We start from the raw sequence: 23,886 nt of genomic DNA, 5'->3' as shown, positions 1-23,886 counted from the left end.
TTAGTGAAGGGATTCAGGGAAACTGGTTATTTTATACACATAGCCAGACTTGAATTATGGAAATGGGAAGTACAATGCCTGCACTTTAAAGGAGGGGTTTAGGATATTGGCAGTTTGGAGGGATATGCTGTGTATCTTTATATATATATACGGGTGAGATATAAGCGACTATTGGCAGAAAGGTGGGATAGTGCAAAGATGAGTAATGGGGGGGTTGAAGAGGGTTGGAATAGTTTTAAAAATGCAGTATTAGAATGTGGGGCAGAAGTTTGTGGTTATAGGAGGGTGGGTGCAGGAGGAAAGAGGAGTGATTGGTGGAATGATGAAGTAAAGGGTGTGATAAAAGAGAAAAAGGTAGCTTATGAGAGGTTTTTACAAAGCAGAAGTGTTATAAGAAGAGCAGAATATATGGAGAGTAAAAGAAAGGTAAAGAGAGTGGTGAGAGAGTGCAAAAGGAGAGCAGATGATAGAGTGGGAGAGGCACTGTCAAGAAATTTTAATGAAAATAAGAAAAAATTTTGGAGTGAGTTAAACAAGTTAAGAAAGCCAAGGGAAAATATGGATTTGTCAGTTAAAAACAGAGTAGGGGAGTTAGTAGATGGGGAGATGGAGGTATTAGGTAGATGGCGAGAATATTTTGAGGAACTTTTAAATGTTAAGGAAGAAACAGAGGCAGTAATTTCATGCACTGGTCAGGGAGGTATACCATCTTTTAGGAGTGAAGAAGAGCAGAATGTAAGTGTGGGGGAGGTACGTGAGGCATTACGTAAAATGAAAAGGGGTAAAGCAGCTGGTACTGATGGGATCATGACAGAAATGTTAAAAGCAGGGGGGGATATAGTGTTGGAGTGGTTGGTACTTTTGTTTAATAAATGTATGAAAGAGGGGAAGGTACCTAGGGATTGGCGGAGAGCATATATATAAAGGGAAAGGGGACAAAAGAGACTGTAAAAATTATAGAGGAATAAGCTTACTGAGTATACCAGGAAAAGTGTACGGTAGGGTTATAATTGAAAGAATTAGAGGTAAGACAGAATGTAGGATTGCGGATGAGCAAGGAGGTTTCAGAGTGGGTAGGGGATGTGTAGATCAAGTGTTTACATTGAAGCATATATGTGAACAGTATTTAGATAAAGGTAGGGAAGTTTTTATTGCATTTATGGATTTAGAAAAGGCATATGATAGAGTGGATAGAGGAGCAATGTGGCAGATGTTGCAAGTATATGGAATAGGTGGTAAGTTATTAAATGCTGTAAAGAGTTTTTATGAAGATAGTGAGGCTCAGGTTAGGGTGTGTAGAAGAGAGGGAGACTATTTCCCGGTAAAAGTAGGTCTTAGACAGGGATGTGTAATGTCACCATGGTTGTTTAATATATTTATAGATGGGGTTGTTAAGGAAGTAAATGCTAGGGTGTTTGGGAGAGGGGTGGGATTAAATTATGGGGAATCAAATTCAAAATGGGAATTGACACAGTTACTTTTTGCTGATGATACTGTGCTTATGGGAGATTCTAAAGAAAAATTGCAAAGGTTAGTGGATGAGTTTGGGAATGTGTGTAAAGGTAGAAAGTTGAAAGTGAACATAGAAAAGAGTAAGGTGATGAGGGTGTCAAATGATTTAGATAAAGAAAAATTGGATATCAAATTGGGGAGGAGGAGTATGGAAGAAGTGAATGTTTTCAGATACTTGGGAGTTGACGTGTCGGCGGATGGATTTATGAAGGATGAGGTTAATCATAGAATTGATGAGGGAAAAAAGGTGAGTGGTGCGTTGAGGTATATGTGGAGTCAAAAAACGTTATCTATGGAGGCAAAGAAGGGAATGTATGAAAGTATAGTAGTACCAACACTCTTATATGGGTGTGAAGCTTGGGTGGTAAATGCAGCAGCGAGGAGACGGTTGGAGGCAGTGGAGATGTCCTGTTTAAGGGCAATGTGTGGTGTAAATATTATGCAGAAAATTCGGAGTGTGGAAATTAGGAGAAGGTGTGGAGTTAATAAAAGTATTAGTCAGAGGGCAGAAGAGGGGTTGTTGAGGTGGTTTGGTCATTTAGAGAGAATGGATCAAAGTAGAATGACATGGAAAGCATATAAATCTATAGCGGAAGGAAGGCGGGGTAGGGGTCGTCCTCGAAAGGGTTGGAGAGAGGGGGTAAAGGAGGTTTTGTGGGTAAGGGGCTTGGACTTCCAGCAAGCGTGCGTGAGCGTGTTAGATAGGAGTGAATGGAGACGAATGGTACTTGGGACCTGACGATCTGTTGGAGTGTGAGCAGGGTAATATTTAGTGAAGGGATTCAGGGAAACCGGTTATTTTCATATAGTCGGACTTGAGTCCTGGAAATGGGAAGTACAATGCCTGCACTTTAAAGGAGGGGTTTGGGATATTGGCAGTTTGGAGGGATATGTTGTGTATCTTTATATGTGTATGCTTCTAGACTGTTGTATTCTGAGCACCTCTGCAAAAACAGTGATAATGTGCGAGTGTGGTGAAAGTGTTGAATGATGATGAAAGTATTTTCTTTTTGGGGATTTTCTTTCTTTTTTGGGTCACCCTGCCTCGGTGGGAGACGGCCGACTTTTTTAAAAAAAAAAAAAAAAAAAAAACTTCTAAACTGTTGTATTCTGAGCACCTCTGCAAAAACAGTGATTATGTGTGAGTGAGGTGAAAGTGTTGAATGATGATGAAAGTATTTTCTTTTTGGGGATTTTCTTTCTTTTTGGGTCACCCTGCCTTGGTGGGAGAGGGCTGACTTGTTGAAAAAAAAATAATGATGATAATAATAATAATAATAATAATCACCGAGCCTCATTAAATGTTGTATAAAGGTCTGTCATCACAAATCCAGCAATCAGACGTTCTGTTCCATCAGTTATTCGGCACTAATTTCGACTAGCATAATTTCAAATTTCCAGGGTCGCCACACCAACCTGCTGGTACTGTTTGGTGGCACTACTTACTGCAGAAGTCATTCCAATTTCTTTTTCTCCATTTATTGTTATAACCTGCTTACTTTTAGCCCTAGCCATGGTTCCAGTGAATAATAGAAATGCTTCTTGTTGTGTAAAGCACCTACACAGTACAATGTCCATTAAAGATAAAGCGACTTTGAAGCCACTGTCGGTTGCCATGAGCTCAGTCTCATGATGCAGTGGAATATACTTTAATATTAACACTATGTCTTATTTGCCTATCACAAATGATCTAATATGACATAATAAACAATATAAATAACAAAAATATGTTAAATACTCCAGAATGAATAATATTTGGCATAATACGGAGCAGTTCGATGGAGGTATGAAGAGGATATGGGATACAAGTACCATTCTCCTATCCCTGTCTTGGGGGCTTATATTAAAAAAAAAACAGAGTATAGCACATAGCTGTGATATACACTCATACTGCACCATAAAACTGAAACAAAAAAAACTCTTTTCTGTACACAGATTATCACACATAGCATGTGTAGAGAACCTAGGATAACCCAAAAAAGTCAGACGTGGCTTATTTCTAGTACCTGGCTTGGGCTAGCCATATATGATCTTTGGTAAATACATGTATTCAATTCCCAGCCAGGGTAGAAACACTGGGGCATGTTTCTTTACACCTGCTGTCTATGTTCACCCATCAGTAAATGGATACCTGGGTGTTAGTCGACTGGTGAGGGTCGCATCCTAGGACAGTGACCTAATTTGCCTGAAATGCTTAGCACAACAAGGGGTTTTCTATATAGTAGTATGTCACTGATGTCAGCTAGGCCTGTATACCATGTGCATATACTTATAGTAAATATATTATTATTATTATTATTATTAATTATTATTTTCTTCTCTCAGTTGTTTGTTGGGCTATCTTATTGAAACTTGGGCAATGTATGATGGAAAGATGCTTCTTAACGTACACCAAAAATGAAAGTAATCAGACCACAAACAACGGAGTTCACTTCTCAGCCATTAGCGGCCCCATAGCAGTATATTTTCGTATGGTTTTTATGGTTGTATTCTCGTTTTTTTGGTCTCATTTGATAGAATGGAAGATATATTACAGAAATAGAAGTGATTTTGATTGCTTTCATGACAAAAAGTACATACCTTGAAACTGAGCTCAAAGTAGTGTAAATGTTTAATTTTTTAGTGATGTTCAAGAGTAAACAAATGACATCACTCTCTAATATGTGTGCGCCTGCCAGTCCAAATTCCAATACGAAGTCAAGAATGGGTTGACATTATTAATACAATTATTACAGTAATGCAGTAGTCTGCATAACAGTAAATCTTCTAGTTTTTGTGTGAAAAAAAATTCCAAATGGCAAGCAAGAGAAATATAAGAGGGGCCTGGAGCTGTGACTCATGAACAAAGAAAATGTTATTTTAGTGCCAGGAATGTCTGCATTGTTTATTCTGGACCATATTTTGAAATTGGCATCTGCTGAAATTTGTGTGAAATTGGTCTAATTGCCAATTTCTGACCACTTTATTGCATAGTTGAAATAGGTGATTGGTAGTTTCTTGTACAGTCAACAGAATAGAAGTAAGTAAATAAGTAAGTTTATTCAGATATACACAAACAGATGAGGATAGGGAAATGCTGCAAAAGGATCTGGACAAACTCCAGGGTTGGTCAGATAAGTGATTACTTGAAATCAACCCCAGTCAATGCAGGATTATAAACATTGGGGAAGAGGCCAGAATACCAGACACAGAGTATAAACTCAGAGGACAGAAGCTGCAGACCTCATTTAAAGAGAAGGACCTGAGAGTAAGCATGGTGCCTACCACATCGCCAAAAGCTCACATGAATCGAATAACCTCTGCAGCCAATGCTAGCCTGGCAAATCTGAAAGTGACCTTCAGGAATGTGAACAATGAGTTATTCAGAGTGCTGTATGCAACATGTATCAGACCTATCTTGGAGTACTCAGCCCCAAATTGGAACCCACACCTGAGGAAGCATGTTATAAAACTGGAGAAAGTGTAGAAGTATAAACCGAGACTAATTTTACACCTAATGGGTATGAGCTACAAGGAAAGGCTAAAGGAATGGAGTTTAATGGCCCTGGATGGCAACAGGATCAGGGGAGACATGATAACATACAAAATACTCAGAGGAATTGATAGACCAGACAAGAAGAGGTTGTTTGAAAGGTGGGAAACAAGTACCTGGAGGAAGAGCTGGAAGAAAAGACACACGAGTCACAGGGATGACAAAAAGTATTTCTTCAGTCTCAGGGTGGTTGGGAAGTGGAATGATTTTGATGAAGAAATGGTAGAAGCAGACTCCATACATAATTTTATGAGCTGTTACAATAGGGTCCATGAAACTAGGAGATTGAATCTGGCAAATGGCAAGTTGAGAGGTGAAGCCAGAAGCTATAACTCAAACCCTGCAACCACATACAGGTGAACACACAAAGTGCATACACACACACGCACATGCACACATACATATGCATGCATGACCTCACGCACATGCACACACACACACACATTTACGCACACATATATATACACACACACACACACACACACACACACACACACACACATTAAATTATTTGATTATAATCTACTTTGATTTGGGTCAGGATCCAAGGCTGGGAACACAGGGTCTAGAGAATGGTATCTATGAAAAAAAAAGTGAACACCATAAGTGTTACTACAAAGCAAGACTTTTTGTTTACTAAAATTGTTGTTAGAGGCATAACACTATACTGTAATCAAGTCATGGTTGCTGCTACATACAAACATTTTAATATTCTAGAAGAAAAACACCAAGGCCAGATAGGGTAGGTAGAAACAAATCACGATTCTTTTGAAGGACACCTGTCAGGGAAATGAAAGACATTAAAATAGTTGGAACAAGTAATCAATATAACATGTAAATAAAGCTCCACAAGATAATCTGGTTTTACAAACAATGTTAAGACCTATGTTGTGTTGCTACCTTAAAATGAATGGTCCATGCTAGTAATCACAAGGATACTCCAAGAAAAATCTGTAAATTCTGAGATACACATTACATCACACAATAAATAATTTCTCTAAATATGATCACTAATACCTCATAAAACATTTACATAAAACCTGAAAGAAAATTAAAAATTTTTTGTTCATGGCCTGAAAATAAATAAGATTAAACCTAACGTGTTGACAGTTCTACGCTCCTACAGACATTGTTGTGTACACACAATCTTCTCCTTATGGGTTTTATGGAAACAATTAAGACTTATGGTTATCTAGTATTGAAAAAGCCGGTAACATTAAATGGTTATGTACTTCATCCTTTATGTCTGCAGCATTTCTCTTGTTGGACAGCAAGATCTCTTGACAAATATGTTAAGACGACACCATATGCAGAACAAACCTTCACTGATAGACTTTCTTTGTATTAAATGTGGTCTTTTCAAATCAATAGTAGTACACCTACCATCTGACTTACGACCTGCTCGACATACGACCACTCGACTTACGACTGTGTTTTGTATGCCCAATTTCTGGGAAATAAACAGCTGTCTGTGTTGTACACAGTGTTTATCCTAAACCTTACAGTATAAAATACAGTACTAACAGCATAAAAAGTAAAGCAAAAAATGAAATATGTACCAAAATAAAACAATAAAATAAAGTCATTACAAAAGTGTGATGTTGATGTTCAGTAGTAAGGTTCGACTTACGTCCATTTTGACTTGCAACCGGTTTGTCGGAACCAAGCTCGGTCGTAAGTCAGATGGTACCTGTAGCAGTGCAAGAACTAGATTAAGTGTTCTTATTGTGTTTTCCTCAAAGCATTTAACATTTATAACCCAGAGTTTCTCGACAGCAAATACAGCACCCTCACCAATATTTTTATGAAGCTAAAGTACCTCACCTCCTAACAAAGCACAACACATCCTCAACAAGTGCAATGAGAACACAGAAACCAAACAATTAATCCTCTTACCCACATGGAACATGGAAATAACATAGTCTGACCCCTCCAACTGAGTAACACCAAAGTAACAGTAATCACACTGAAAACCATTTGTGAATTAACAAGAACAAAACTGAAAAATCACCACAACCCTTTAGCAGGTTTATACCAAATGTTGTGCATGAGATACATTAGACTCTACGTATGTGAAACATCACATAATGTACACGTCATAAAGATATGCACAATATGAACAATGCATGTTATACACAACAGAAGCATTCACAAATCATGGACTGGGAATATGTTAAACATATTGCTAATGAGGACACCAGCCAGTACTATTCTTAAAGGCTGCATTCATGCAGATTTCTGGCACCAATGAACAAAATCACTTTCAAAGGTAATATTACAAGGGTAAATAAACCCTTGCAAGTACAGGTAGCATCTGTATCAAAATGCCCCACTGCTACTGAGGACCTATAACCCCTTGTCACCTCACCTATGTTTACATACATTATGCTCCTCCTTCTATTAAGAAAGTTCCACTTAAAATGAAACACACTCAAGCCCATAACCATCTAAAATTTCCTTTAGTTACCTCAACTCCTCATCCTGTCCATGCAATCTGCTTTGTTCCACTCTGAACAATCCCTCCTCTGTTCTCTAAATTATACCATTTTAAACTCCAAACTTTCTTCTAATTTCTATGCTTTGCATGCCAGTCTCTAAAACTAGGTCAGTACTAACCATTGTATCATGCCAGCCTAATAAGAGTCATCCAACTAGGTATAATGTATTAATTAGTATTAGTCCAGCACAGTAGGTGGAAGCATGTGTGGTATTTTTAAACATTTACATATCCTGTATTCTTATTTTCAATGAAAGTTAATGCAGGAATTTTATATAATAATTGATAAAATGCCAAGTATATGAATGAGACATTTTGAGCAACATTTGGGTATCTTTATTGTAGAAACATTTCACTAATCAGTGGCTTCATCAGTCCAACACAGAGAATAACGGTGGAAGATGAAGAGTAATTTGAGGTAATCTGTCTCTCAGCTTGGAGTTGATGTGTTTAGCCCATCAATCTTGATGAAAGCATAGCATATGGGTAGGCAAAAGTCTATTTTTATTATATTAACACACTGGCCATCTCTCACCAAGGCAGGGTGGCCAAAAAAAGAAAACTATCATCATACACCCCATCACTGTCTTGCCAGAGGAGCGCTTACACTGCAGTTATAAAATTGCAACATTAACACCCATCCTTCAGAGTGCAGACTCAGTACTTCCCATCTCCAGGACTCAAGTCCGGCCTGCCGGTTTCCCTGAATCCCTTCATAAATGTTACCTTGCTCACACTCCAACAGCATGTCAAGTCCTAAAAACCATTTGTCTCCATTCATTCCTATCTAACATGCTCATGCATGCTTACTGGAAATCCAAGTCCCTTGCACACAAAACCTCCTTTACCTCCCTCCCTCCAACCTTTCCTAGGCTGACCCCTACCCCGCTATCCCTCCACTACAGATTTATACACTCTTGAAGTCCTTCTATTTTGTTCCAACCTATCTACATGAGTGAACCATCTCAACAGCCCCTCCTCAACCATCCGGATAATAGTTTTGGTAATCCCGCACCTTCCCTTAATTTCCAAACTAAGAATTCTTTGTATTATATTCACACCACACATTGCTCTCAGATATGACATCTCCCCTGCCTCAAGCCATGTTTCACACCCATGTTGCACACCCATTTAAGAGCATTGGTATAACTATACTCTCATATATACAATAGTATTACTGGGAATGTACCTAGAAAATTGTTCCTTTCATATGCCTTCACTCAGAGCATCATTCCTTCTAAAAATGCTGTTACATGAGAATGGGAGTGTAGCTCTTTATTTATTCTACTGTACCAACATGGAGACAACTTGAACACAATTTAAAGTGTTTGTATGAATGTGTATGAACCATAAACAGAGGCGTTCATTTGCATGTTTACATAATCCACGTCTCTCTCTCCTCTCTCTCTTGTTTATTCCTTTTACCTCATTTACTCACCTCTCACCCTACATTAAGACTACAAATATTTTAAGTAATGAGTGTACTGTGTGTATTTTACTTTTAATTGTTTTTAATGCCTAGTTCTATTGCTAACTTAATGTGTGTTAGTGTAAACTTGTTATCTGGCATTTATATGCATTTATAAGTGGGGAAAAAATGGCATTCTGCTTTCCGGCGATGTCTACTCTCTGGCGGTAGCCTGGAACCTAACCTGCCGTTTAAGTGGGGCCCTACTGTATACTGCAGACAGTTGAGGTGAAGCAGTTGGGGCAAAGTGAATAATGAAAAGTTCCACATCACTTGTCTGCAGTATATAAGTCCCTTCTCTACACATCTGTTGCACTTTTATCAAGATTGATGGACTGAATGCATAAACTCTAGGCTACCTTTACCTTTGGTATACCTTTGAATGTTGATACAGCTTTCCCTTATTGTGCCCACCACAACCCAACTTTTCACTGAGTTTAATTTGCACTTCCTCCCATATCTCTCACTCCAGTATGTTATGGCAGTGTGCAGATTTGGGACCAGGCCCTCGAGTACTTTCCAGGTGTACATTATCATGTATCTCTCTGACTTTTCTGCTCCACTGAGTACATATTCAAGACTTTAAGGTGTTCCCAGTAATTTAAATGCTTTATTGGCTCTATGCGGGCCATAAACGATCTCTGCACTCATTCAAGCTCTGATATTTCTCCCGTCTTGAACAGAGGGACAGATGACTTCAAACTCCTCCTCATCTTAAGAACATAAGAATGGAGTAACAATACAGCAGGCCTCCTGGCCTGTACTAGACAGGTCCTTCTCATATCCAATCACTCCATCCTTCACATATGTCCAACCTATTCCCAAAGCTACCCAAGAAATTCGCTTCAATACCTCAGGTCCTAATCAAACCCAACTGTTCCCACACATATGTTTATCTAACCTATTTTTAGAGCTGCCAAAGGTTTTAGCTTCTATGACCATACTTGGCAGATTGTTCCACTCAACAACTCGGTTTGAAAACCAGTACTTTCCTATGTCCTTTTTAAATCTAAACTTATCTAGTTTAACTCTGTTATTTTGAGTTCTTACTTTATTCGATATCCTCAGTAGTTTATTTACACTGCCTTTATTTACGTCTGTCTTCCACTTGTATACCTCAATGATATCTCTCCTCATTATAAGTCTCTCAAGAGAGTGAAGGCTCAAAGCTCTCAATCTTTGTATAAAAGATTCCTTATATAGTGGATTAATTCTGTCATCCTTTTCTGTATGTTCTCCAATGCATTTATGTCCATTCTGTAGTACAGACCAAAACTGAGTTGCATAATCTAAGTGAGGCCTTACTAGTGATACACACAGAGCTGTAAAATAACTTCTGGACGCTTGTTACTTATACCTCTTGATCTTTTCTTTCAACGTACCAGCCGTATCCCACCGAGGTGGGGTGGCCCAAAAAGAAAAACAAGTTTCTCTTTTTAAATTTAGGAATTTATACAGGAGAAGGGGTTACAAGCCCCTTGCTCCCGGCATTTTAGTCGCCTCTTACAACATGCATGGCTTACGGAGGAAGAATTCTGTTCCTCTTCCCCATGGAGATAAGAGGAAATAAACAAGAACAAGAACTAGAAAGAAAATAGAAGAAAACCCAGAGGGGTGTGTATATATATGCTTGTACATGTATGTGTAGTGTGACCTAAGTGTAAGTAGAAGTAGCAAGACGTACCTGAAATCTTGCATGTTTATAAGACAGAAAAAAGGACACCAGCAATCCTACCATCATGTAAAACAATTACAGGCTTTCGTTTTACACTCACTTGGCAGGATGGTAGTACCTCCCTGGGCGGTTATAAGTACATATAAGGGTTATTTTCATTCCTCTATACTTATCACACTGAACTGCATCTGCTACTTTTCAGACCATGACATTAATTTGTCCAAATCTTCCTGAAGTTCAATGGTATCATACTCAGAATCTATTATTTTGTGTCATAAGTGAATTTACAGATCACTTGTTATTCCATAGTCAAGGTCATTAATGTAAATTATGAACAACATTGGGGCTAAAACTGGTCCTTGTGAAATGTCATTAGTGACTGGTCCCCATTCAGATTTCACTCCATATATGCAGACTCTCTGTTTCCTGTTGGTCAGCCATGCCTTAATCTATGTTAGAATATTTTCTCTTATACCATGAGCTGCCACTTTTCTTAAAGCTTTTGTGAGGAACTCCATCAAAAGCTTTACTAATAAACATCAAATTCTTTACTGTGGTCCATTGTCTCAAAAACTTTATTAACCCTTTCAGGGGTTGCCATGTGGAACTAAGTCACTGAGGCCAGGATCCCTCATGTAGTTCTATGTCATGAGCTCAACACCCACCAAGCTGTTTTAAGCATTTTTAATAGGTCTGATTCAATTATTAGGACACTATAAACCATGACCAATCATTCCTGGTTATATTGTATTATCCGAGAAATAGAGCAAAGTTTGCACGATAATGAATTCAAAATGGAAGGCAAGTGTATTACAGAAGAAGACTGGGGATGTGATTAATGAACAGAGGAAATGTTTCAGTGCCAACAATGTTTATATTGTTTATTTTGGACCCTTTCTAGCCAAATTACCAGACTTCTGTGTACTTTATAGGGTAGCTAAAATAGTTGAATGGGCAATTTCTTGTTCTCAATTGACAGAATGGAAGGCATTCTAACAAAATAGCTAAGAATTCGGCTGAACAGAGCAATGGAATTGGCTTAAAATAGGACTGAAAGTCCTACTGTTGCCCAAAAAAAAAATTCTACTTCAGTAGTATGTCTTATATTCTATCAAATAACACCAAGAAACAACCAATAAAACCATAAAAAACATCTGGCTCTTCCTCATACCTTAAAGATCTTATGCCTCCCTGAGCTGCTTTCTCTTCATCAACATTTAACAGTTTCTCAAAATATTTCTGCCATCTTCCCAAAACCTCCAGCTCACCATCTAATACTGTAATTCACCTCATCTGTTTTTAACTGTCAAATTCATTCGTTCCCTAGGCTTTCTCAAACATCACCAGAATAGTATAATACTCCTTGATTATGCAAGATAAGATCACTTGAGCATGTGCTTTCTATAACGAACTTACATGCAGATAGAGCAGACAAACAATACAGGACACAGTAAGTGTGGCTGGACAGCTTCTCTTAGCCAGTTCTTTGAAGTGACTTTTGTAATATACTTAGAAGAGAGACTGTTAAATGCTTTATCATATATGTGGAGGTATGGAATGTATACAAAAAAGGTGGCATAATACAATGTATTGAGCAAATCAAGTCAATTTACATTAAGATTATTTAATTTGGAGGTGGCCTTTACCAAGTACTTGAAACCCAAGACAAGCTGCTTCCACCCAAACATCCAACAGATCACTAACTAAAAAAATGCCAGATGGCAAATGTAATTCCAATAACTAAGGCATAGTTTAATAGGCAAGTTTAGGCTATTCACTGGACAGAACACATGGAACAAATAAATAGCTTGATACACTGTGGACACAACAACAAAACTAACCTGAGAGGACTTTCCTCTGGACTGTAGCCAAGATGGGTGTTGAGGACTGGCATTACCAGCTGCACCAACACTATCACCCTGTATTCCCTCAGCTTGAGAGTCTTCCCAATCACCCTCTGCTGCATCACCAGCATCTTAAAAAAATAAAGAGGGTATGATATCAGATAATTTAACAACAAGGGCTGAAATCAAATTTCCAAGCTAAATTATGTCATAGCAGAGTAAACTGCCTATAAGGAAGTAAGAGAAATATTAAAACAAAATTGAATCAGAGATGCCCAACTAAGAAGAATATCAAAAAAATTTTTTTTAACATGTTGGCTGTCTCCCACCAAGGCAGGGTGACCAAAGAGAAAGAAAAACCCAAAAAGAGAGAAAAAACTTTCAGCAATGCTCAACACTTTCACTATCATTCATTGATAATCACTGTCTTTGCAAAGGTACCCAGAAATGACAGTTTAGATGTCACTCCAAACAGCCAATATAACAAACCCCTCATTTAACCCTTCCAGGGTCCGTCCCGTAGATCTACGGCTTCACGTTGAGTGTCCAAACCATAGATCTACGCCAAAATTCTAGCGCCATCAAATTTAGCGCGAAAGCACTCATAGGCCTACATGTGAGAGAACGGGTCTGCGTGGTGGGTGTGTGCCATAAACAAAAAATCTAGGCGCCCGCATAGCATTGTGGGAATGCCGGCTCAGTTACCCTTGTTCACCATGCCTCGTCGAAAGTCAGCTCTCACTCCCCGGAAAATTGGGACTCTCCTCTTTCTATCTGATAGTTCTGACACTGATGGAAATGGAAATGTTGACGAATTCTACGGCTTTGATCAGTTAGTGACCGAAAAGAATGACCAGAATATCGATAATAGTGCAGAAAACCCTGACGATCCTCAACCTTCTACCTCTGGTGTGGGCACTTGTGACTCACGGTCGGCTGTTCCTCAACGCAAGAGAAAACTAATATTTTCGCGTGGCCAGGCCTCTGACTTCAGTAATGATGATGATAGTGACGTGGATTGTGATTTTATTGCGCTCGACGATCATTCGAGTAGTGATAGTGAGGAATCATATTCACCAGTGAAGCGTCGGTATGTTCGCCACCGCATGCGCTCGGGTAGTGTACCCTATGCTGTGCCCAGGGGACGGAGTACATCCGGGAGTACATCCCGGAGTACATCCCGTGGCCCTACACCAGTTTTAGGTAGTGATAGTGAGGATGATGTGGCTACACTTGGCATGGATAGACCACAGGCATCAGTGGATGGTGTTAGTGGTGATGGTAGTGGTACCGCCATGCGTGACTCACCAGCCCAGGCTGGGACCCACGCTGCTGACTCGTCAGTTCAAGGACAAAGTGGAGCGTCTGCCACCAGCCCACCACAACCACAACCACCCGCACAACCAGCCTATGATGTCCAGTATCCACCAGCAAACCGTATGTGGGATTGGCAGCAAAATCCCAATTTTGTTCCCAAGCCTCACCACTTTGATGACTCTCAAAGTGGAATTCTACCTACTTGTCCCCTTGGAACCACAGCCAATGAACTGGAATTCTTTGAATTATTCTTTGACCAGCCATTGATGGAAACTATTGTCAGGGAAAGTAATAAGTATTTTGAGTACACCATGGCAAATACGATCACATCACCACAGTCAAGATTACACAGGTGGAAAGAGACGACTGTTGCAGAAATGTATTTGCTTTTTGCAACAATAATGCTTATGCCTCATGTGTATAAGCATAATATAAAAGCATACTGGTCCACAGATCGGCTAATTTCTACCCCGGTCTTCAGTGAAATCATACCAGTGAACAGGTTTATCTTACTCTTACGTATGTTGCACTTCTCTGACAAAACCAGGCCTGACAGAAGTGACAGGTTATACAAGATTAGAAATGTTTTCATGTATCTCAAACAAAAGTTCAGCATATACTTTTATCCATTCAAGAATCTTGTAACTGACGAGTGTTTGATTTTGTTCAAAGGTAGACTGTCATTCAAGCAGTATATACCGAGCAAGAGGAAACGCTTTGGTATAAAACTGTTTGCACTCTGTGACTGTGACAGTGGCCTGGTGTTGGATATTGTTGTATACACGGGAAGTAAAACATTGAAAGATACCAAGATGTTATTGGGTATCTCAGGTGACATAGTGAGAAACATGATGACACCTTATCTTGGTAAGGGGCATACATTATATACCGATAACTGGTACACAAGCCCATTACTCAGTGATTTCATGCAAGTGAACAAGACATATGTGTGTGGCACAGTGCGTTCTAATTGTAAACATATGCCCAGGCTCAACGCAGGTGCTCGTGGTGATGACGTGCAGGTGTTTACTGCCAATGACATCATGGCATTATTGTGGCATGACAAACGAGATGTCACATTGTTGACAACCATTCACCGTAATGAAGTGCAAGACAGTGGCAAAGTTGATCGAGTGACTAATGAACGTATTCGAAAACCAGTGACAGTGATTGATTATACACAAAACATGCGCTTGGTTGACAAATGTGACATGCAGATTGGTTTTGTTGACTGTGTTCATAAGAGTTACAAGTGGTACATGAAACTTTTCTTCCATCTCATGGACATTTCTATGCTCAATGCATATAATATGTACCAAATAAAGACTGGCAACAGACCACCGTATGGTGAATTTTGTTTGTCTGTTGTCAGACAACTCATAATGAAGTACCAGGCAAGAACACCTGCTATACAACAAGGTCCTCGAATTACTCAGGATATACCCAAGCGTTTGAGGAGGGAAGGTGATCATTTCATAATACAGCTTCCTCCAACTCAGAAGAAATTTGCTCAGAAGAGATGCATCATCTGTGCACAAACAAAACGACGGCAACAAAGACGCAAAGACACTCGGTTTATGTGTGAGGAATGTAAGGTGCCTCTGTGCATGGTGCCTTGTTTCAAGGAGTTCCACAAGCTCCAGCAGTTCTAAAACCATGTCCAGTGATTGTAAATATGTAAATATATGATAGAACATTAGTATTATACAAGATTTGTGCATGTTTATTGTAATAAACAACAGTGGTAAACAATAATATGATAATAACTTTAGTGCGGTTATTGTGTTCAATACAGTGAGTTTATATATATATACATTATATACAGTATTGGTCTCTCAGGCCCCAAATGTTAGTAGGAATAGAAAAAAATTGGAAAAGAAAAGAAAAAACTTTAAAAACCGCTAAATAATGTAATGCGCGTATGTGGAATTCGTCGATGTTGCCGCCACCACATCATTTTTGTTAACTTCTTGGCACTGTATCTCGGTAAGTACTGATCAGAATTTTTTTTTTGTTTTATTACCTTCACAAAAATATGCTCTTTAATTCTGTAAGAAAAAATCATTTTTTTTTTTTTTTCAAAATTTCTTGGATACTGGAGCACCACTTCAGATTTTGGCCTTGGACCCTGAAGGGGTTAAAGAGCAGGCTAGGTACTTCCCACCTCCATGACTCAAGTCTGGCTAACCAGTTTCCTTGAATCCCTTCACAAAATATTACCCTGCTCACACTCCAACAGCTCGTCAGGTCTCAAAAACCATTCGTCTCCATTCACTCCTAACACGCTCATGCACACTTGCTGAAAGTCAAAGCCCCTCACCCATAAAACCCCCTTTACCCCCTCCCTCCAACCTTCCCTAGGACGACCCCTACCCCGCCTTCTTTCCACTACAGATTTCATGTTCTCCAAATCAATCTACATTGTTCCATCCTCTCTAAATGATCAAACCACCTCAACAACCCCTCTTCAGCCCTCTGACTAATACTTCACACCTCCTCCTAATTCTTACACTATGAATTCTCTGCATAATATTTACACCACACATTGCCCTTAAACATGATATTTCCACTGCCTCCAGCCTCCTCCTTGCTGCAGCATTTACAACCCATGCTTCACACCCATATATGTGTTGGTACCACTATACTCTCGTACATTCCCTTCTGTGCCTCCATGGATAATGTTTTTCATCTTAACAGATACCTCAAACCACCACTCACCTTTATTCTTTAATCAGTTCTATGGTTAACCTCATCTTTCAAAAATCCATCTGCTGACAAGGCAACTCCGATATATCTGAACACATTCACTTTTTCCATACTCCTTCTCTCCAATGTGATATCCAATTTTTTTTTATCTAAATCATTTGATACCCTCATCACCTTACTCTCATCTATGTTCACTTTCAACTTTCTTCCTTTACACACCCTCAAAAATAATTAATTAACAAGTTTTTTTTTTTAACCCTTTGACTGTTTCGGTCATATATATACGTCTTACGAGGTACCATCTTTGACGTATATATACAGTGGACCCTCGACCAACGATGGCATCGATTAACGATAAATCCGACCAGCGATACATTTTAACGCAAAAATTTTGCCTCGACTAGTGCTAAAAAACTCGACCAACACTATTCGTTCCGTCTGAGACACGTCCACTTCTGGCCAGTGTTTAAAAAGCCAGCCAGCCACCGTGGTCGCTTCCAAGCATACAATCGGAACATTTCATATTATCACAGCCTTTTTAGTGATTGCCCCTGCAAAATAAGTCACCATGGGCCCCAAGAAAGCTTCTAGTGCCAACCCTACAGCAAAAAGAGTGAGAATTACTATGGATATGAAGAAAGAGATCATTGCTAAGTATGAAAGTGGAGTGTGTGTCTCCGAGCTGGCCAGGTTGTACACAAAACCCCAATCAACCATTGCTACTTTTGTGGCCAAGAAAACGGCAATCAAGGAAGCTGTTCTTGCCAAAGGTGCAACTATGTTTTCGAAACTGAGATTGCAAGTGATAGAAGATGTTGAGAGACTGTTATTGGTGTGGATAAACGAAATCAAGCGATCATATGTGAAAAGGCTAGGAAGTTGCATGAGGATTTAATTAGAAAAATGCCAGCAACTAGTGGTGATGTGAGTGAATTTAAGGCCAGCAAAGGTTGGTTTGAGAGATTTAAGAATTGTAGTGGCATACATAGTGTGATAAGGCATGGTGAGGCTGCCAGTTTGGACCAAAAAGCAGCTGAAAAGTATGTGCAGGAATTCAAGGAGCACATAGACAGTGAAGAATTGAAACCTGAACAAGTGTTTAATTGTGACAATGACAATGTTGTGAAACACTTTAGGAATGGGAGGTACAGGCCTCTATGGACAGATATGTTGTGCGACAGAGGTCCAGTGACTCTCAAGCTGGTCCTAGTGGCATTAAAAGAAGAAGGGAAGTAACTCCGAAAAAGGACTTGCCACCTCAAGTCCTAATGGAAGGGGATTTCCCTTCTAAACACTAACACCATCAACACTCTCCCCTCTTCCCATCCCATCAATCACCACCAGATCTTCTATAAAGGTAAGTGTCATGTAACTGTGCATGTCTTCTTCAGTTTGTGTGTATTAAAATTAATATTTCATGTGGTAAAAATTTTTTTTTTCAATACTTTTGGTGTCTTGCATGGATTAATTTGATTTCCATTATTTCTTATGGGGAAAATTAACTTGACTAACGATAATTTCGATTAACGATGAGCTCTCAGGAACGGATTAATATCGCTGGTTGAGGGTCCACTGTACTCATAAATTCTAACGGCTTCAAATCAAGCAGGAGAAAGCTGGTAGGCCCACATGTGAGAGAATGGGTCTGTGTGGTTAGTGTGTACCATATAAAAAAATCCTGGAGCACGCAGTGCATAATGAGAAAAAAAAACTCTGACCATTTTTTTTTAATTAAAATGACGAATTTGTGGTCTATTTTTGTATAGTATTTATGGTTGTATTCTCATTTTCTTGGTCTCATTTGATAGAATGGAAAACATATTATAGAAATAGTGGTGATTTTGATTGGTTTTACTATAAAAAGAACTTGGAAATGGAGCTCAAAGTAGGGGAAATGTTTAATTTTTGCCGATGTTCAAAAGTAAACAAATGATATCATTTTCCAATAAATGTCCAACTGGCTATTCTAATATGCAGTCATGAATGGGTTGACATTATTTATACAATTATTACAATATTGCAGTAGTCTGCATAACAGTAAATCTTCTATTTTTTGTTTGAATAAAAACTCAAAATAGAAAGCAAGAGTAATATCAGAGGGGCCTGGAGACATGACTGACGAACAAAGAAAATGTTATTTTAGAGCCAGGAATGCCTGCATTGTTCATTCTGGACCTTATTTTGAAATTGTCATATTTTTTTCATTTTTGTGAAATTGGCCAAATTGCAAATTTCTGATCATGTTATTGGGTAGTTGAAATCGGTAAATGGGCAGTTTGTTGTGCTCAATAAATAGAAAAAATGGAGTTCTAAAGAAATAGCTATGAGTTTGGTCGACTGGAACAATGGAATTAGCCGAAAATAGGGCTCAAAGTGGGTGAAATTGCAGATTTGTAGATATCGCCGAGATCGCTAACTTCGCGAGAGCTTAATTCCATCAGTTTTCCATCAAATTTCATTTTTTTTGGTGTCATTACAATTGGAAAAAGATTCTCTATCATTTCATAAGAAAAAGTAATTTTTTTTTTTTTTTGAAATTTTGCGACACCAGGAGATACCTCAGGATTGGGGGTTGCGACAGTCAAGGGGTTAACAAGTTGGCCATCTCCCACCGAGGCAGGGTGACCCAAAAAGAAAGAAAAAATCTCCAAAAAGAAAATACAGGAAGGCCCCGCTTTACGGCGTTTCACTTTACGGCGTTCCGCTAATACGGACATTTCAAATTATGACCAAAACTCACTATACGGCTCCCCCCACCTGACTTTCTAATACGGTCACCGTGCCCCACCCTGTTTGTTTACATTCTCCATGAGCTCAGTAAGCACTAAGTCTCTCCATTTTGTCTGGAAACTCCAAAATTTCAAATGTTTTTAAAAGTTATTTCATATTTTATATATACTCTGATAATTATACTTATGTATACCTGTACCTAAATAAACTTACATACATCGAGTCATTTAAATGTCGTATATTACGTTAATATACACATTTTCATTAATCCATCCATGATATTTTTTTCAAAATTATATAATAAACACGATGCATAACATATAAATAAGATAAATACACCCCACAGTAGAATAAATAAACAAATGTGAGATGTCGTAGCAGACGACTTGCACAAGTGGTGATAATAACAATACTGAGTCATTAAATGTCGTATATTACGGTAATATACACATTTTCATTAATCCATCCATGATATTTTTTTCAAAATCATATAATAAACACGATGCATAACATATAAATAAGATAAATACACCCCACAGTAGAATAAATAAACAAATGTGAGATGTCGTAGCAGACGACTTGCACAAGTGGTGATAATAACAATACCGAGTCTCATTAAATGTCGTATATTACGGTAATATACACATTTTCATTAATCCATCCATGATATTTTTTTCAAAATTATATAATAAACACGATACATAACATAAAAAGATGATAAATACACCCCACAATAGAATAAATAAACATAAATATAAGATGTGGGAGCCACATAACTTGTACAAGTGACGCCAAGAATAACATTTTCTCTAATCTAACATAAGAGTAAATGTGTTACTGGGGGTAACTGTAGAAAATTATTCCTTTCGTATGTATGTAAGTAAGTTTATTCAGGTATACACAAATACAGTTACATAGATTATCATACATAACAACATACGTGTAGAGAACCTAGGATAACCCAAAAAAGTCAGTGTGACTTATTTCCATTGCCTTCACTCAGAGCTTCATTTCTTCTCAAAATGATGTTACATGAGAATGGGAGTGTTCTTCTTTATTAATTCTACCGTATCAATGTAGAGACAACCTGTACACAATGTAACTTGTACACAAACCAGACGTGTACACTTCGTTTGTTTACAAAACTTACCTTCCCCTGGTTTGTTTACATAACTGCGCCTGCCCCCTCTCATGTATTCATTCTTTCTCTCTCTCATTTATTCGTTTTATCTCATTTACTTACTCCTGACCCTACATTAAGACTACAAATATTTTAAGGTAAGTAATGAGTGAACTGTATATACATTTTATCGCTCTGGGATGCTTAAATATCATAGAATAGTATGTGTGGGTGGGGTGGCCTGGTGAGGCTATTAAAATACATACCACACTTGATTTCTTACAATAAATACTACTTGTCTCACCCTAGATTAAGACTATAAATATTTTAAGGTAAGTAATGAGTGCACTATGTGTGTATTGTACCTTTTTATTGTTTTTTGATGCCTGGTTCTATTGCTAACTTAATATATGTTAGTGTAAACTTGTTATCTAGTGTTTGTATGCATTTATAAGTGGAAAAAAAGGGTGTTCCACTTTACGGCGATTTCCGCTTTACGGCGGTAGCCTGGAACCTAACCCGCCGTATAAGTGGGGCCTTCCTGTACTTCCATCATCATCATTCAACAATTTCACCTCACTCACACATAATCACTGTTTTTGCAGAGGTGCCCAGAATACAACAGTTTAGAAGCATATACATATAAAGATACACAATATATCCCTCCAAACTGCCAATATCCCGAACCCCTCCTTTAGAGTGCAGGCATTGTACTTCCCATTTCCAAGACTCAAGTCCGGCTATATAAAAATAACCGGTTTCTCTGAATCCCTTCACTAAATATTACTCTGCTCACACTCCAACAGTTCGTCAGGTCCCAAATACCATTCGTCTCCATTCACTCCTATCGAACACGCTCGTGCACGGCTGGTGGAAGTCCAAGCCCCTCGCCCACAAAACCTCCCTTACCCCTTCTTTCCAACCTTTTCGAGGACGACCCCTACCCCGCTGTGCTTCCCCTACAGATTTATATGCTCTCCATGTCATTCTACTTTGATCCATTTGCTGTAAATGACCAAACCACCTCAACATTTAGAGAGAATGGATCAAAGTACAATGACAAGTTATTAACAATAATTTATTAATAATTAATTAATAAGAATTAGTTTTTTAAACAAGGTGTACATTTGAGAAATTCTATTCTATGGACAGTATATAAATGGCTGAAAATCACAATGCTTGCTGTAAATAATAAATCTTACGAGTTATCTTAGGTCTTGAATGATACACATTAAATAAAAAAAATCATCATGTAACTTATATTAGAGATTTTAAATTTCATGAGCATCATGTAGTCATCCATACAATTTCACAAGCTCCTATATTTCTGAATTTTGATTATTCATCAATTTTATTGATGTGCAAGTGAACAGATTCAAATATAAAACATTTCTTCTGGATCATTAGCTTCCCTGCACTCAATTTTTTTTTTCTTATTCTGGTCATCATTTCATATGAATATAGGTAATGACCAGATTAACCCTCTCAGTGTTGAAACCCCTGCTCTCAAACTTGCTATCAAGGACAAAGAATTAAAAAAAAAAAAAAAAACTTACGAAATGCTCAAGAATCTTTTTCTGAAGGTAATGAAACCAAAAGTATGAAATTTGATGGAAAACTTATGGAATGATGCTCTCACAAAGTTAGCAGTCCTGGCAATGTTTATGCACTGGCAATTTCATCCACTTTATGCTTTAATTTTGGCCAATTCCACTGTTCTAGTCGACCAAACTCATAGCTATTTCTCTAGTATTCCATCTATTCTATTGACCAAGTACAAGAAAATCCTCATTTACCAATTTCAACTATCCAATAAAATGATAAGAAATTAGTAGTTTGCCCAGTTTCATACAAAATTCAACAATTGCTAATTTGAAAATAGGATCTAGAATAAACATTGTAGACATTCCTGGAACTAAATAAACATTTCCTCTGTTCCTTAGTCACATCTTCAGGCCCCTCTTATATTATGCTTGCTTTTCATTTTGAATTTTTATTCACACAAAAAATAAAAGATTAAATGTCATGCAGACTACTGCATTATTGTAATAATCATATAAATAATGTCAGTGCATTCCTAAATGCGTATCAGACTGGCCAGTTGGACCCGTACTGGACAAGTGACATCATTTGTGTACTTTGAAATATTGGCAAAAATCAAACATTTCTGTTACTTTGAGCTCAATTTCAAGCTACAGTGGACCCTCGAGTTTCGGCAGCCTCGACTTTCATGAAATTCAACCTTCGGCGAGTTTTTTTGGAAAAATTTGGCCTCGAGTTTCGTGAAAAAACTCGTGTTTCAGTAACCGTCTGGTACCCATCCGCCTGTCACTGCGCACACAAAGCCAGTCTCCCATGCCATTCACACTCAGTGTGCCATTGTTTACCAACACGTGACCATCACCCCACAGGTTCATACGTAATAATCCATTGTTTTTTGTGATTACAACTGCTAAATAAGTCACCATGAGCCCAAGGAAAGCTAGTGCAAGCCCTTTGGTAAAGAAAGTGAGGAACACGATCAAATTCAAGAAGGAAATCATTGAAAAATATGAGAGTGGAGTGCGTGTTACTGAGCTTGCCAGGATGTATGGCAAGCCCCATTCAACCATCACTTCGATCGTGGCGAAAGGAAAGGAAATGAAGTGTGCTGTTGTTGAAAAAGGGGTGGATATGCTGACAAAAAGGAGATCACAAATCCTCAAAGAAGTGGAGAGGTTATTGTTGGTGTGGATTACCGAAAAACAGTTAGCAGGAGATAGTGTTACGCAGTCGATAATATGTGAAAAGGCAAGCATGTACTTGATTTCTGATTGTTTTCATTATGTAAATCTTTATTTAATTTGAAAAAAATATTTTATTTTAATATTTTTGGGTGTCTGGAACGGATTAATTTTATTTCCACTATTTCTTATGGGGAAAATGGTTTCGAGTTTCGTGAATTTCGACCTTCGGCGGGCTCTCTGGAACGGATTAATCATGAAACTCAGGGGTCCACTGTACGTTCAGTCCCAAAACTAATAAAAAATCATCTCTGTTTCTGTAATATATCTTCCATTCTATCAAAAGAGACCAAGAAACCAAGAATACAACCATAAAAAATGTATGAAAATACACTGCAAGGTTGCCATTTTAAACCAAAAACACAGTCACAGTTGTTTCTCATTATGCACTGCATGCTGCCAGATGTTTTTCATATGCTGCACACTTACCACATAAGACCCATTCTCTCATATCTAGACCCAAATTTACTGCTCACAGCTCATCTGAGTGAGCTGAGCTCATAGCGTCACAATACGGGACCAACACTAGCTTCAAAGCTGTGACACAATGGGGTTGACACCGAAAGGGTTAATAATATACAGTACTGTAATATACATTACTGTATAACAGAGATAAGGTCTTTAACCCTTAAACTGTCCAAACAGATCTATGTTCACATGCGTAGTGCTCCAAAAGTAGATTATTTTTTTTTTTTTACATAT

General features: G+C 38.3%; 1 protein-coding gene across 4 annotated transcripts in view; it reads right to left on the bottom strand.

Annotated features, from left to right (window-relative positions):
* LOC128706599 (uncharacterized) overlaps positions 1 to 23,886 on the bottom strand; it is a 482,754-nt gene that overhangs the window by 80,404 nt on the left and 378,464 nt on the right. For 3 of the 4 annotated variants that reach the window (XM_070090188.1, XM_070090200.1, XM_070090197.1), the window contains exon 23: positions 12,526 to 12,659. In XM_070090188.1, the coding sequence (XP_069946289.1) occupies positions 12,526 to 12,659 (134 nt within the window). Of the gene's footprint in view, positions 1 to 5,742; positions 5,824 to 12,525; positions 12,660 to 23,886 lie in introns of those variants that run through there. The other variant, XM_070090201.1, reaches the window with a different exon arrangement.

This window comes from Cherax quadricarinatus, chromosome 3, assembly GCF_038502225.1.
Source record: "Cherax quadricarinatus isolate ZL_2023a chromosome 3, ASM3850222v1, whole genome shotgun sequence".
Taxonomy (NCBI): Eukaryota; Metazoa; Arthropoda; class Malacostraca; order Decapoda; family Parastacidae; genus Cherax; species Cherax quadricarinatus.
This window is presented reverse-complemented; position numbering and strand designations above follow the sequence as displayed.